The 17,646-nt window shown below is 35.1% G+C and overlaps 1 protein-coding gene across 4 annotated transcripts in view; it reads right to left on the bottom strand.

The window, feature by feature from the left end:
• Positions 1–299: 299 nt before the first annotated feature.
• LOC129769306 (RNA-binding protein Musashi homolog Rbp6) overlaps positions 300–17,646 on the bottom strand; it is a 1,713,766-nt gene continuing 1,696,419 nt past the window's right edge. For all 4 annotated transcript variants that reach the window (XM_055771464.1, XM_055771461.1, XM_055771462.1 and 1 more), the window contains 3 exons: positions 10,959–11,024; positions 10,654–10,892; positions 300–3,011 (listed from right to left, as the gene is read on the bottom strand). In XM_055771464.1, the coding sequence (XP_055627439.1) occupies positions 2,970–3,011; positions 10,654–10,892; positions 10,959–11,024 (347 nt within the window). In that variant the 3' untranslated portion in view covers positions 300–2,969. The remainder of the gene's footprint in view (positions 3,012–10,653; positions 10,893–10,958; positions 11,025–17,646) is intronic.

Genomic DNA, 17,646 nt, shown 5'->3' with positions numbered 1-17,646 from the left:
CCACAGTGTCAGTGTGCGCGAACAAAACAAACACCGCGAACTGTCATCGATGGTCAATGTTTACAACAAAAAGACTGCCAAAAATTCAACAGTAACGAACACGATGGACTCTAGAGGATACGAACCCGGAAACGGAGTGCCTTCCAAGAGGGTTTGTGTGAAAATGGTCTCAGCTCAACGCACCGAAGGAGATTTCTTTTCTACATAGGGGGGGAAAATTTAGCTTGTCAAGTGAACTGTCGAACTGAAGGAATCGGAAAGCTAAACAAAATTCGGGTTAATAAATAAAGAAAACTACGTTTTTCCTTGATGTGTGTTAATTAATTATTATTCTCCTCTTTTTTTTCCAAATTTCAGTTTTTGTTGCGTTCCGCAGCAAAAGTTTGCATGTCTTTGTTTGCAGTTTTGGTTTTGTTCTTCCAGTATTAATCGTATTTTCATTTTAATAAGTAATAATAATTCACAATAATAAACTGGTTTGCTTCCTGTGTTTTTCTCTTCTTCTTATGTTGAAATATTTTCTTATGTTCTCCCGTTGTGTGTTGTCAGCATTACTCTTTGTATAACTCGTGAGTGTTTGTGTAAGAGAATTATATTTTCCTCGACATTCCCTCAAGTGGTACTTGCTTCAGTTACGAAAATGGGCTGCTTAATGATGCTGTCTAAAATTCAAGTTCCAAATCAATCTTCGCTTTGTTTTGATCAAGACTCTAGATGGTCTCGCGTTCTGTGTGTGTGTGTGTTTTAATAGGTATGGTACCTCTTTAATATAACTTCTTAAGGTTCACATTCGTTTTTTTAATTGATATAATCTTTCCACATAAATTTGCATGTGACCGCACATTTAAATTGTTTTCATTTTTTTTTCTGTGCTTTTATCCTCAGTTGCCTCACTGTTACTCATGAATTTGTTTTTGTATGATAAAAATTAATTTATAATAATTTTATTATCATAGTATTTGTTTTAAATATTTGTATTATTTTATTTATTTAATTTAAATTTCAATATAATTTATATTTAACTAAGTTTCTTGTTTTCTTCTTCTTCTTCTTTGAATTACGCTTCCTTTAATTCATATATTTCATGTATTTATAATAATTTACATTCTTCATTTAATTATCTCCCCCTCGCTCGGATAGTTTTTCACCTGTAAGTGTAAAAAAAATATCCAAAGTTCATAACTTCTCCTCGCGATTCGGTCACTTGTTGTTTTTGCTTGTTGTTATTTTCTTGTTTAATTCTTTTTTTTTTCGTCGGATGATCTCAATGAATAGCTTTTTTCCGTGTTGTGACTGTTTTGTTCACTTACTGTCTTACGCTTAGTAACAAATATTATTGCATTTTTTTTTCTTCTCCTTTTCCTAATTTCCTCTGTTCTTTTTTCTTTTGTTCCGTACACTCCATTTTCCATTTGCCGATGTTCATTAATGGTTGCTTGTTTTGTTTTTGTTTTATTTTCATCGTTTTTGGTATCTATTTCCAGTTGTCATTCAGAGAATGTTCGGAAATCGAATCAAGCAATAATTGAGAAATTTAAATTTTGTGTATATAGAGTGTTAAGCATTGCGTTAGAACGAGCTACCATTCATTGGCGTTGTTCTGTTTGGTAGTTGTAACAATTCGAATTATTAAATTTAGTTTTGCAATTGAAAAAACAAACTCAGGAATGGGTACTAAAACGATCGCTTTTCGCGCTAAAAAGTTAGCTTCCATTCTGTTCCTGTCTGTCCATATTAATAAATATATATTTTTTTTATATATATACCTAAGACCACTATCTTTCTTCTTCATCTTTTTTTCGTCTTAAATTTTAGCTTTACATATTATCTCAATAATTATTTTAAAGTAAAAATTATCATATATCAATAGGTGCTTGCTTGCAGCAAAAAACGAAAACATAATAAATTTCGCTTAATTATTGTGTCTGTGTGTATGTCTGTGTATTTTTTGGGTGGAATTCTGATCCACCCTCTTTTTTTTCTTCAACATTTTTAGTGAGTGTTTTGCTGTTTGCTTAAGACTAAAGAATTCGGGTTTAATCCGCGTCGCTTACAGTTTAGGTAATTGTTTTATTAAGAATAAAAATTAAGTAAATGTAAAGAGAATAACAAATACCTTCTTTAGAAACAATTTTGCCCATTTTTCGTAAAATTCTCATTAGCTTAAACAATTATGCACTTCTTTGTGTTCTGTTGCTGTTTTTGTTGTTGTTGTTCGCTTACAATATGGATGTGTGTTAGCATATCTGTTTTCATATTTTCAAGCATCAGTATCTCTTTTGTGTATGTGTTTCCTGTTGGTAAGTTCTGTCTGTTGCTGCTACTATACTGGTTTTGTTTCCTAATTTGATGTTTGTTCGTGATTTTAATGTCTTTTCTTTTGTCTGTGCTGGTGATAAAATTCAGCCAGTCCCCTTGAATCGCGTAGCCAATTGAACGATGAGCCAAGCAAGTGCCCACCTACGTTCAAACAAACAATAATATGTTACTGCCTTGGTAAAAAACACGATCTTTTTGCATTGCGTTGCGCAGATCACTGTCCCACTGACAGCTGTCAAAACTGGATGACCCTCTAGCAGCTCGCGATTAGTAAAAATGACATACACACTTCACAATACACAATTCGACAATTGTTTTGACACATGCTGTGCTCCACAGTAGGCGTTGAGATTGGTGTCGATGTCAGACGATGGGTGTTTTGTTGTTGTTGGGGTTTGCTGTTTCGCGGTTTGGGTTTTTGCTAAAATCACATCTGTTGCTAGAACAACTGCCCTCGAATCTGTTCGGTTCCGTTCTCGTCGACGGCTGGCTGAATTCCGGGGGTGAATTGATGGTTGAAATTAGCAGCAGGATTTTGTGTGTGTCTGTTGCATGTTGTTGCAGCTGTGTTGGGTTGCTAGGTCAAATGGAAATCATACCCCGTTCCAAAAAAACAGCGAAGAGGGTGATCATATATTGCTTAGTTTATTTCAATGGTAGCCATTGGTGAACGCCGCTGGTATGAGTTGCCCCTGGAAAGAAGACGAGAAAAATATCGATATTTTGTTAAGTTGTTTGGTTCAGTTATCAATTTTAACAATTTAATTCATTCAAGACTTAACGATATTTGGAAGATAATCAAAACCAATATTTCTAGAATAAATTTAAAAACTTTTCATTCGAATTATGTATTAACAGGGTCATTTCTACCGAAAATATGTTATTGTTAGTATTGTGTGTCTCCTTTTGGCAGTTTGGTCCGGCACGGAGAATGTGACAATTTTCTGACGAGGGACTACATCTAACCGGTATATATGGGGGGTAAAATGAAAACCTAAACCCAGAACATGCAGGATAAAATGAAAGATTTCGAATGCTTATAACTCGAGCATTTCTTAACAGATTGGAAAGATTTTTGCATCAATTGATAGGAAATATCTATACGCATCTATCACAATTAATGAAATATTATATTTTGTGAAATCTAAACGCTGTAACTGCCACGTTTTCATTGGTCCGATTTACGGTTTACCCAACACAAACTTCAAAACCAAGAAGTCTGGGAAATCGGCATTGTCAATACCTGCAAGTTGGAGGTACTTTTGTTCAGGACCCGAAATCTTCGAAGGTGAAAAATGAAGGCCGACTCTACTCTCCGTAGCTTCGCTTCGGTAGTCACCCACAACAAAAAGTGACTTGACTAGTCATTTTGGCGGAGAAACTGCGTGAAGAAGCCAAAAGTCATTACTAACTGACTACGGATATAGTTAGTCAGATAAGCTGCTGACTATCCTCAGTTGACTATGACTATGCAGAGCCCTGCTTTTGTTCCCACCGAAATGTCATTCCCTAACACGGATTTAAATCACTATATCTAGGGAAATCGGCATTGTAAAAACATGCAAGTCGGGGGCGTTTTTGTTCACACCGAAAAGCACATCTGGGGAGGTTGCGTTAACAACTGACGTTCAAAGTTGTTCAATGTTTCGTTTATTTTTCACCACGTCATGTAATAGTATTGTATACATTTTTAATATCAACAGTTTTCGACAGACGGCGAATGACCTGAAAGGTTAAAGCCGACTGAAATAAATCAAATAATCACTCAATCGATCAACAACGCTTTGGCTCGGTTTTTCAATACAGCAATGGAAGATATGCCTTCATATCTTCTGCTCACTAAATTTATACGCATGATTAACGTTTGATGATTGGGCAAAATGCTGACAACCATTTGCTGCGTCGATAACGTCGATTGATTCAACAATATGCAACAATATAGAGTAGATTATGTGCTTGTAACGAAGGACGTAACGTAAAAATCAACACAGGATACTACCGTTCCGAATCATATTTCGGACACTTTGTAAATATAACTTGAAATGCTTAATGCCCTGATGATATTGTCGGCTTGGGTAGTAAGAGGCCCCAATTTTTCATGTTATTAGCCGTAAATAAGTAAGTAACAGCTGGATCCAGCGATGCCAAAGTTCTAGTTTAAACTGGATTCCATTTTTTTTCCCGATCCAGTCAAACAGTGAAATCCTAAAACCTTCCAGTTTTTTTTAAATATCATCAAGTTTCATTCAGTTTTTTTTATATGTGCTTCATTTTAACCCATTTTATGTGAAATAAATTCACAATGTATAAATATTATCCCTCCCAGGGTTGCCACGATAAAATTTTTTTTTGTCTTTAAAAAATATTTTTATCTTGATTTTTTTCTCAGAAATTATACTGAGATTTGTATTAAAAGTTCTAAGAACAATTTTAGTATCACTTAGTATTAGTATATATCATAGTATATGGTCATATGCTTGGGATCTTTCATGTTGATAGATTGATTGGGTTTGTTTTTATTCAAATCTATCTATCTATCTTCTATCTATCTATCTATCTATCTATCTATATATATAATCTATCTATCTATCTATCTATATATATAAAAAAATATATACTGAACCGATCGACATGAAAATTGGTATGTTGGGGTTTTTGGGGCCGGGGAAGGTTTTCGTGATATTTTGAGACCCCTCCCCCCTCTCTAAGGGGGGGCTGCCATACAAATGAAACACAAATTTCTGCATTACTCGGAAATTAACCAAGCAAACGAAACCAAAGTTGGCATGTGAAAGTTTTAGGGTGCAATAAATGTTTCTATGATGGTTAGACAGTCCTTCCCCCACTCAAAGGGGGGGGCTGCCATACAAATGAAACACAAATTTCTGCATTACTCGAGAATTAATCAAGCAAATGAAACCAAATTTGGCATGTGGAGGTTTTAGGATGCAATAAATGTTTCGATGGTGTTAAGATACTCCTTCCCCCTCTCTTAGAGGGGGCTGCCATACAAATGAAACACAAATTTCTGCATTACTCGGAAATTAACCAAGCAAACGAAACCAAAGTTGGCATGTGAAAGTTTTAGGGTGCAATAAATGTTTCTATGATGGTTAGACAGTCCTTCCCCCACTCAAAGGGGGGGCTGCCATACAAATGAAACACAAATTTCTGCATTACTCGAGAATTAATCAAGCAAATGAAACCAAATTTGGCATGTGGAGGTTTTAGGATGCAATAAATGTTTCGATGGTGTTAAGATACTCCTTCCCCCTCTCTTAGAGGGGGCTGCCGTACAAATGAAACACAAATTTTTGCATTACCCGAGAATTAATCAAGCAAATTAAACCAAATTAGGCATATGGAAACTTTAGGGTGCAATGAATGTTTCTATGGTGGTTAGATACCCCTCCCCCCTCTCTTAGGGGTGGCTGCCATACAAATAAAACACAAATTTCTGCATTACTCGAGAATTAATCAAGTAAATGGGCGGGACGAAGTTTGCCGGGTTAGCTAGTTTATTATAACTTTTTATTCGAGCTTTCGTCGTTCAAACGATGTGACGATTTCACAAATAGAATAAATGTTTATTTTTCGTTCAGTTCAGTAGCTTCTGTTACTGCAACTTGAACACCGATGTAGATGATGATGTTCAAAGTCTCTAAAATTCAATCCTGCTTTCTTGGATTTGTGTATTATTCTGAACATATAATTGCTCGAGAGAGAAACATTATTCTGGTTTCCGAATTAATCTGAGTGAATTTAGGTGTTTCAGACTGGCTCTATTTTCAACGCTATTTACTATTCGCTATAAACCCCTTCGCGTACGATTTAATTCTTAAAACAGCGGACCAAATGCAAACGCTTCGATGGGTCACGCATCGAGTAATTTCACTACTCTGCTGAGCGTTTTAGCGCCTTGTAATATGCAAGCGCACCACGAGCGAGACTCGATGTTGTTCGTTTTGGGCCAATCATTCTACATCGAGTGAGACTCGATGTTGTACGTGAAAAGGGTTAACTATGGGAAATTTTATGAATTAATTGGAATAGAATGTTGGGTGCGTTCGATTGTTGTAAAAATATCATGAATCCCTCATGAAATGCATAAGCAAAAAGCACTCAGATTTGGACAATTTTTGTGACGCAAACAATATTTAGTTTTTTTTTTTATGTATCCTATATGTTTTTAGTAAGTGCTTTAGTAAGAGAGAGGCCGAACCGTTGGCCGTTGGACATTTGCATTTTCTCGCCTTAGATCGAACATGTGAAAGCAGGAAATCACTCTACATATGAATGACGAAATGTATTGACTAAAATATGTGAGATAGAAAAAAAAATATGACTGTTATCAAGTCGTAACTAATATTGGAACGTCATTTGAAAAAAACTAATCTGTAAACTCTGTATAAATACCCCAAAAATCGATAATCGGTAACTAAAGATTCTAGGTTTCAAAAAGTCTGGAAAATCTGTACATATGGTAACCCAGATCCCTCCCTCATCATTGTTATCCCTTGATCAGTTTTGTTGAAGATAATAAAATAATAAAAAGTAAAAGATAATCATTTTAGTATTGGAATAATATTGTGGTACGATTGTCGCAGTTTTGCGACGATCTTCTATCAGCGATTCTATGGCCATGAAGCGACAAACACGAATTTTTTCAAGTTTTGTCCGAATAGAACCGTATTTACTACAGGATCTAGAAGAAAGGTCCAAAATTTCGAGTGGTGGAAAACGTCATTTTGATCTGATATGATATGATTACTTGATGGTACTACAGTAGCTACATATAAAAACTGCACAAAGCTTTCTAGGAAATTCTATTTATCAAGCATTGGAAAAATTTACAGTTTTATAAGACTCAGTTTTCTTCCAGTTTTTTTAAATTAAATCTCCCAGTTGTCTGAAAAATACTATTGGCAACCCTGCCTGGTTCAGTACAAAAAGCAACTGGCTCTCTAAAGCCTCCCGGGACACTCGAGTTTTTCCGGGACAATGGTTTGTGGGCAGCCCTATCAAGAACTTGGATTTGATCACTCTGACAGCAAGACGGAATTTAAAGGTAAAGTGTGTTCTGAAGACTTTCTTGAACACGGTGAACAAAGGTTATCCCTATGCATTTGGAGAAAAATATGCAAAGAAACCGTTATACATTGTGGCAAATGGGAACTGAAAATAGTGACATTGAAGTCGTGACTCGAAGTCGTCGCAATTTATGCACTATGTTTTGCCCAAGCACGAAAACTGCGTGAGTACTTCGCAGAATGTGCCATTTAAAGTGCGATTTATCAAATTGTCCGCGTCGTGAATAGAATTTGCATGTGACGCCAGCGGAGGATCGGGTGGGCATCTTGCAGCTTTGAAACTGAAGATGTCCACCCACATCAACCCTCGCGTCGACAAGGCTGCATCAAATCGAGGGCTCTCTCCACTTCGGTGAAAGAAGTCGACATGATAGTCATCCAGGATTGTGCCAACAAGAATTTTCAGGCGGTAGGGGTTGGCATCTAGACATCGGAAACGTATGTCGAATATTTCAACAACAAGGCTGTCAACCCACCACAACCGTCCAGATCGACTGACGAGTCACCATCATTGACTATTAGTGGTGGAACTTAGGTATCAGTGCGGGCTAAGGCAGATTCCATGAGTTGTTCCAGTCGTTCTCTCTGGAACTGGAACTGTCCCGAAGACACAACTGGGAGCGCTAATGCTGAAGAAGAAGCAAGGAGAAGCATCCAAGAGTCAGTCAATCGATCCATGTCCGAAGATTCCTAGGTCAGCTAAGAAGCACGAGCATGCAAATAAGTGCTCTCCCTCTTTGAAAATGTAAAGCCTAGAACAGGTTAACATTTTGGTTGGGTTCTCATAGGCCAAGAGTGTCGGAATGCTGCAAAAAAAAATCAGTGAATACTGAAAATCGATCTTTTCTTTTCGATCTTTCCGATCTTTTTGATCGTAGGAAAATTTTTGTAAATTGGTTTTTCTGTGAACATTGATTTTAATCTCATCAAAAATAACCTGATAAAAAATTCATAAACATTGGATCCCTTTCAAGGTTGTCAAATTAGCGGTCGCAAATTTAGGAGAAGCAGTTGTGTAAGTTTGAGCATTACAAAACAAGTACACAAGTTATATTTACACAAGCACACTCATTAGGCTGACAGTGAAAATTGTAATGAAATTGGATGGTGACATCAGATGTGGCATTTCGCATTTCGAAACGAGTGATTTTTGTTCGTTTCGACCATTTTTACCATTATGAATTTCGAAGCGAGCTCGAACCGAGTGAAATGAATAAGGCAGTAGTAGAGTTTCGAGCAAAGTTTGACATTACGTAACATTGTGTTCAAGCAATTTTCAACTCGAAACGAGAACAAATGTCTCGACCAGAAATGGTTGATCGTCGTATGGGAAAATGCTAGTGAAACGTTGATTTTAATGCTAAACCTTACATCAAAGAAAATTGCAATTTCTTTTTTTCCAACTCTCGCCTCTGTCGAATAAGCGTGCTCTCTTCTTCACTATCGCGAGCGTCAAAAAACATTTGGCGATCTTTTCTTTTTAATCACAATTCTACTATAATATCAAATTAAATTCGTTTTTCGGCATTGATATTTGCAATAACCATGAAGTTTGCTTTGTTTACAAACCCATAAATTTGACATTTCTCTTCGAGACAAATTTTACTCGAAATCTAGTACACTGAGAAAAATAACTCGAAAAAGATACATAATACTAAAATAGATTCGATTCGGGTTTAAATTGTCCCGAAACGAGTTACTCGTTTCGAAACATGTAATGTTACCCCAGGTGCAGTAGAAACGTTTTTCCTAGAACTGAGATTACTACCAAGCTTTTCAAATACAAGACTACCACATACAAAACGTATGGCACGGTTGGATTTTATGGGATTTATAAATAATAACAGGATCTAGAAGAAAGGTCCAAAATTTCGAGTGGTGGAAAACGTCATTTTGATCTGATATGATATGATTCTCTTTTGTGCTCCCGTGGCCGAGTGGTTAGCGTCATAACTAACATGCCGGGTGCTCGGGTTCGATTCCCGTTCTGGTCGGGGGAATTTTTCGTCAAAGAAATTTCCTCCGACTTGCACTGTGATCACGCGTATTCTAGAGCTTGCCACTCAGAATGCATTCAAGGCGTGTTATTTGGCATAGAAATCTCAACTAAGTACTAATAAAAATGACGCAAGTAATACTACGTTGAGACGGCGAAGTTCCTCTAGGAACGTTAGTGCCATTGAAGAAGAAGAAGAAGAAATAATTCCCTCACGGTACGAGATGAATGCCGTGGAAAATACATTTTCTTTGAAAACTTTCAAGTTTTTTGTGTTACCCTTATGCTCAAATAAATCAAAATAAAATGCCTTTGATATTTGAATAGAAAAGTGAAATGTTTATCTATGTTTGAAGAAAAAACAACACATATATAAGAACATGTAAATAAATTGGAAAAAAGGCATTCGATTTTTCAAAGATCGATTCCTTACTACCAATTTAATCAGTGAATCGATCCCTTCACCGTTTTGGAAATCGATCCGTTAAGATCGATCTTTTTCGAAAGATCGCCCAATCCTAGTCTAAGGATCACAAACAGAATATTCATTTGTTTTCAAAATGAAAATGGGTGCCTTGAAAAGGTAATTTGAGTTTTGGAAATAGAAAATGTCAGTCAACCGTATACCTTTCTGGATCAACGGGCAACATCATATTTCGGACACTTTGTTCTAATATCTTAAAATGCTTAATGCACTGGTGATATAACTATAAAATTAATATCACAATTGCTTCTTTAGAGTGATCCCTTGGTTTCACTATCATTTCAGATGAGAACTAAATTTGGATTATAATATAATCGGCAAAAATCTGACAACACTACTCATTATCGTTTGTGTTTGACGTTTGCTTAGCGTGAGCACGTATAATTTACCCGTTCATAAATATTTAAATTTCTCCCGTGTTTCATCAGTTTTCATCATCGTTAAGAGTTTACTGTGATTGTTTGATAAGTGTTTCGCAGTTGACTATAAAATATAATCAAGTGTAATGTAATTTTCGTTCAAAAAATTACAAAATAAAGTGTCCGAAATTTGAATTCAATTAGTTCGAAATTTGATTTTTTTTTTATAAATAGTGTCCGAAGTTTGATTCTTATTCGCTTAATTTTAAAAGCATTTTATTCGATGATTTTTGTATGTTTTTTATCAAATAGGCACAATCAAAGTCCGATTTGATGCTACACAATCACCTCATTCTATGTGAACAAATGTCTTTGATACCCCAATCTGTCAATATCGCAACTTACCGGGCTGTAATTCAGCGGCGCACGGCTGACGGCAATCGCGGGGAATCCGGATGGCTGCGGGCTCGTCGCCTGGACGTATCCCACGCTGTCCGCCCCACTCGAGCTGTACATGTCGATCGTCGGTCCAGGCGAGTTGGTATTGGTGAAGCCGGTCCGCGCTCCGGTCGTTGTGTGCGGGGACGCTGGGGTGCCGTATCCTTGCGCTGCTGCAGCTGCTGCCGCCTGGTAGTTGTTCATCACTGGAATGTACGACAAACCTGTTGTTACTCATTGAGGTTTCTATTTCTTCCGCGCTGGTAGCTTACCTGACAGGGCTTGTGTTAGCAGCGGGGTATTATTGTTGGGTGTCAGCTGTCCATTTGTTATGTCCACTGTAAGGAGGAGACCGGAAGAAGAAAGAAAAAGAGAAAAAAAAACACGTTGTCGTTAGTGAATTTGACGAACTATGCTGCACTCTACTAACAAGTATCAGAGGAATAAAAACTTCTAGGAAAAAAATCGAGGAGAAATTGTGTTGTTTTGGGCGACAATCCATCTTATCATCTTATATATTGCAGTTTTGTTGGTATGTCGAACATGTTTTCTTTAGTTTCCGTTCCGCTGGAGCAAAGTTTTACCCTAATCTCAAGCTTGATTTAATTTCTAACTCTTAAATCTAGTTGTTGATCGTCCTTCTCCATTTGATTAAGGAAGTTTGCGCATTTTCTCAACTTTCTCCGCCACTACTAAATCGTTCGATAGGACTAACTAACAACATATCTAATTGATCACTATTTTCGCTAGCGAATTACCTGTTATTGCAGAATAAGAACTCATTCCTACAAAAACACAAGAGGGTACAAAAACATCGCCACTTATTTACAAACTATTCCAGACTCACATCATGCCCCTCGCCCCGGGAAGCTACCCATCAATTCCTATTAACCCTCGGTCCCCATATGGCCAACCGAAACGACCGGAAGCATTAAAAGTCTTGCGAAGATTACGCACTCCGCTAGTGTCCCGCGGAGGCCGGGCAGAGGGCAAAAGTCCCTCGAAGAAAGTAACACGCACCACTGTTCGTTCCTTGTTTCCTCCACACATCCACACACCAGCCAAGTGGCAAGCGGCGGACACAGCAATTGCAAATAAAAACAGATCCCTGGCGCCGGTAAACTTTTACCCCAATACAACTCGAACACCACTCGTCTCCGATATCTTCGGAAGAATCAAAAGAGTAACTTTTTGCCGTCGAGGGTCCTGCTCTGCCCTGCGCCCTCGGGTTACATCCTTTGGCTGGCGGCGGATGCGGACACAAAGGAAATTATTTTAATACACTTAATGTAATGCGATATAACGCCGAAACGAGAGTGGTCCACTTTGTCCCCCCCCCCCTCCCTCGGGGGCTCAGTGGTTCTTTCAACCGTTTTGGGAGCGAGGAGTCACAACTTTTGGTGATACCGAATGCATGTTTCCTCGGGATGTTTTGGGGGGTATAGAATGAAGCAGGAAGCATTTAGCGGTTTGCCATCCTCGAAACAGGTGATACTGTTGAAGTCTCTGTTCTGCCTGACTTTCACTGGATCACAGTAGATCACTTGGAACTTCAACAGCTTGAATAAATCAGACGGCAAATATGATTGCACTTACTGCAGACAGCTATTAAAATGTCAATTTTCTTTCGTCTAATTTGCAGAAGTTTTAGTATTTCTTGATAAAATGTTATCTTCTAATTTGATACAAATTTGAAAACTTTGAATGGATCTTTTTTTTAAACTCTCAGTTAATGGTTTACGGGTACTATTAGCTGAGAGTTTCAAAAAAAATATCCATTCAAAGTTTTTCTAATTTGTATCAAATTTAATTTAATAAAGGTTATAACATGATGTAATAAAAAAAATCATAACTTGAAAGCTTAAAATTAGTTTTCAAATTCTTTTGATACTTTCTCTGGATGTTTTGTATTACAGTAGAAATGGCTTGGAGTTATTTATTAGTGGTTCGTCTAAATAATAAATAACTCTTTTTGTAGTTTTGATAATTTGCGCACTCCGAATTCCATTTATGTTTATTTGATTATGTCAGAATATAGATGCTTCGGTTATTACATATTTTGGAGCCAATTACAGTGAATTAGAGACACGTGATATGAACTGAAACTTATATGGTAATCCGTCCAAAATCTGTTTAGGTGTTCGTATACCAAGAAATCTAATTAAAATACATTCCATATTCACGAAACAAAACTTCTTCACTTCAGCACCCCATATGTTATTAAATAGTGTAACAACAGTAAACCAGTGTTGATTTATCCGTAGTATTAGATCAAAAATTCGTTAAGAAAAAGATCCTCAAAATTACTCAATCTGGAAATCAATATCTTGATATACCTGTATGTGTTATATCTATCTGTTTCCAAATTTGGAACTAGATTTGTCTCCCCTTGTAATATGGTTTGATTGATTCAAGCCTATTTTGAAGGAACAATAATAACACAAAAACATCATAATAATGGCACTTGTAATGTAACTTTCTTCGAGAGTATCCAAAGTTCTAGATGTATGTTTGATGAACCAAATGACTTCAAAATTAATTTTTGGTTCTTGAAAAATGAAAAAGAGTAACTCAGTAACTTGACTCAGCAAAGCGGACTATCTATGAACCGTAGTTGGTAATAGGTAAATAGGTAAAAGCCTCTGTGAGCAGAACACAGCTTATGTTTTTTTTTCTCAGTAAATCATGGAAACTTTTGAGCCTTTTAGAAAAACGTTGCAATATAAATTATGATGATATCATTCAGCAAAAATAAAAAAAATTACAACACATTCTTTAGGCAGAGAAATACACATAACTCATGTTCAGTCAAGTGAAAAACGGCAAGAGAAACATCTGAAAAAAAAAATGAGTTCAACGAGGATATCGAAGGACTATTATAGGGCACTGGAATGACTAATCGTTGAGTTTAGCATTTTTTCTAATTTTAATGTGTCAAAATTTTCATTATATTTCTCAAAATAGAACGATAACTAAAAAAAATATGAATATGAATTTTTCACATATCTTTTCAATGTTATTATTTTCTATTTAAATCTATTTATTCTGAGAAAATTTGTTAGAAAAGAAACAAAATTAAAAAAAATATATATTGAAAATTTAAAATAATAAAACATATTTCGAATATAACAGAAGCAACAATATTCTCTGGGACCACCTCGGAAGATTAAACTATGAATCGATCATTATAAAATTAAAATTGATATAATTGAAAATACAGATAAAAGAAAAATGTTGAACGATTTATTCCTAAAAAAATAATTATAATCATGTAAAATTTAGGCATTTATGTGTATCTTCTCTGAAGGCTTTTTGCGTCGAAATTTTCAATATGTAACATCTCTTTGGAACAATGGTATTGAACAGGAGGAAAGGAATAGGAGATAATCATCCTGCATTTGTTGCTTAAAAACATTCAATGTTAATATTGCGAACATCTAGCTGTGAAGGTCATGCTTAATTTTTTTTCAAAACAAGATCATTAACAAATGAATAAATACTTTTGTCAATTTGATTTACTGAAGAAGATGAAATTATTCCGAGCAAAATTTGTAGCAAAAAAAACAAATTATTGAATCAAATCGAGCTATATTGTACAATATTGTATGGTGTTTGCGATAAAATACTTTACGAACATTCAAGAAAAGTAAACGTAATAATGAACGATGATTGAAAAAATTATAAAAATGAATGTAATTTTCGGTCAACAAAATTTCTCGAAATTGTTTCCATAACACAAAGACGTTTTCAGGTAAAACGCCATACCTCCCTTTCCCTTTTCAAACATCGCGAATTATTTTCGACAATAATTAAAATTTGTTTCGAAAATAAAATTAATTTTTTTTGATAAATTTTATTTATAAAAAACAAATTTTGGCGAGAATGAATAAAGTGTCACATTTTTGTGGAAATAAACTACGAATGACATATCACAAATTCATAAAAAAAGACAGAAGATAACATAATTCATGGTTAAATTCATACGAGAACAATCATCCTAGATGTGGAAGCGATCTGTCATAGTGGTAACATCTATGCTTCTCACGCTCATGATCATGAGTTCAATTCTCACACCCGACATTCTTCCAAAAATGGAAGTAAAAGTAACGAACGAGCCAAAACCGTTGATAGTCACTGTTATACAGAAAAAAAACCATCCTAGATTATTTCATTTGATGAGTTGTTGTATCCGTAACACGTTGAAAATTTTTAAAAAATTCTCGTAGTACAAATAATGATAGAAAGATTGATAAAAATGAGTGTCATTTTCCATCAACAAGCTCTCTTGAACTTGTTAAACAATTGATATTAAGATAAAAACGCCATCTCTTTTTCCTTATTTCTGATGTCACGATTTTTTTTCTGATATGAATAAGAATCGGTTACGTTAAATTTTTTGAGAAAGTTAACTTTTTTTCCAGGATACAAAAGAGTCACACCGTAATGAAAAGTAAATCACACATCATCAATAATATAAGGAAAACTAGTTTTCTAAAATTTTCTGCAAAAGATGCAATATTTTCTAGCAATTAATGATTAATAAATTAATTAATAATAATCGAACAAAATTGTTTAATATTATACAACTTTCGGCTTAATATCTCTAGAAATTTCATGAAAAAAAAAAATTGTACTAAAAATTGATACAAAGAGTGAGAAAAGTAAATGTCATTAAATATGAAACTGATTTTGAAAAACTAAAAGCGTTACAGCCTTGTGGAAGGAGATGCAAATAGATTCTCTTCAAAACGACATTTTGGCGTGGTTGAATTGAATAGTTAATGAAGATTAAGAACGAGGAAATAAGATATCATGTTTTACCTGAAATTGGCTTCGTACAATTGGAAAAAGTGCCAGAGATTTTGTAAGCGAAAAAAAAGTAAATAGTGGAATAGAAACAAAATAATATCATAATTTCCGATGACGAATTCGTAAACTGAAAATAAAATCCATAGTCTTATACATTCTGTTTCATAGCTAAACTCTCAATTTTTTTCGTAGGCATAGCATAGACTAGCTCATTGGCTTCATTTTGAAGCAAATGCCCAGCCGATCATCTGAATCGGTCCAGTGGTCCAGCAATTTTTCGAAAAAAAGGGAGAAAACAGATTTTTTGAACCATCGGTAAAACTCTAAAAGTTATAAGCCAAAAACTAAACACAAATACACATTTAGGATATGTCATGTGAAAAATCTCAATTCTCAAGAAAAACATAAAAAATAGCGTCCTTGGTCCCGAAACCATGTAAAATATAAAAAAACAAATACAATCAATAATTACGGAAACAAAATCCTTTTTTTTAACTGTAATATAGATTAGCTCATTGGTATTAATTTGATATGTTGGTCATCTGAATCGTTCCAGTAGTTCAAGTTTTGTTTTTTTGAAAAAAGGAGAAAAAGTTGATTTTTCGGACCACCCTCTCAATACCCTAATAAAAAAACAAAAATAAAAAAAAAAACGCGGGTCTAATATCACTTCTCACTAAATGAATATTAAAAGTTTGTATTCAACTCTTCTATAGAATAAAATCTATTTTCAAGATATTTCTTGAAAAAAAAAAATTATGTAACAAAATTTGTTAAAGTATTAGCACACGATTTGTCATTAACAAGTGGCACAAAGATTATTGAGTGATTCCAACTTCAGTGTCATATGGATCATATTCACGTATTACAACGTTTTACTAAAATACTTTTTAATTAGTAATAGCTCACTTTACAAACTCATAATGATTCTTCTCCCTTGTGAGGCTCCTTTTGATACATTTACGCTCGTGAGTAGCAGTTGGGAGGTACTCTGTCAACTTCCCTGGGAATGCACTTTCTTGAAATGTTTCCAGTATTCCTTCAGTGGTCTTTTTGCAGTCAGGGTCTTTTTTATTGCCCGAACATTTCTCATGAAGTCTTTGAATGCAATACATTCTTCTTTTTGAGGAATCATCATGGATATTGACAATGTCCTGACTAGCGATTAGTTCGCTAATGTCACTCTTTCTCACTTCGAAACTTCTATTCATTGGCATGACATTTTTCGGTATTTAGTATCTTGAATGCAGTGATGTAAATCATTTAACAATACTTTTAACTTTAAGTATTTTTTAACGGATAAAAATGCACTGCGATTGAGGAAAATTTCGCATTTTGTGCCAAATAGCCAACGTTCAATACACTTTACGATGAAAATAAACTCACCACCATCTCATACCAAGATACATGCATTTCTATCCAATCAATCTAGTGTTTGATTTAGTATTATTAAATTGTTAGTCTTAATTATATAGAAAATAAGTTATATTTTAAGGTGAAATCGTAAACGTTAGATAATAAGTGATTGAGTCTGATTAATAAACGTTTTTGGAAAAAAATACATACAAATTGAATGGAAATGATCAAATAGTTTCTGAGTTGCAGATCTGTGTGATTATTTGTTTATATATTATTTTGACGTAGGATTACGTCTAACCGGAATATATAGGGGGTAAAATGAAAAACTAAACACTGAACTGAGAAAAATGAAAGATTTCGAATGCTGATAACTCGAGCATTCTTTAATGGATCGCAAAGATGTTTGCATCAATTGATAGAAAATATTTCTACGCATCTATCACATTGAATAACATTTAATTTTTTTTTTAAATAAACAATTTAATAATTGTGAAATGTCAAGCATTATCTAAACGCGTTTCCCTAACACGGACTTCAAATCCGGGTCTTCAATAAGTCCGGGGAAATCGGCACTGCAAATGGATTTTGTACTCCGGAATGTGTTTTCCTAACACGGACTACAAAAGTGTGTACGAACACAACAATCGTTCAATCAATTATTTAATCGATATAAATGAATGATTACTAAGTCAACGGTAGTCCTAGGTCAGCCTTCCGGTTATACCACAGTTATAACCCACCCATTTTTGTTAGGCTCACACAGTGTGCATCCCGTGAAAATCTCACGATCTT

This window comes from Toxorhynchites rutilus, chromosome 2 (assembly GCF_029784135.1).
Source record: "Toxorhynchites rutilus septentrionalis strain SRP chromosome 2, ASM2978413v1, whole genome shotgun sequence".
NCBI lineage: Eukaryota > Metazoa > Arthropoda > Insecta > Diptera > Culicidae > Toxorhynchites > Toxorhynchites rutilus.
Note: the sequence above shows the minus strand (reverse complement) of the source record. Positions and strands in the feature narration are given on the sequence as shown.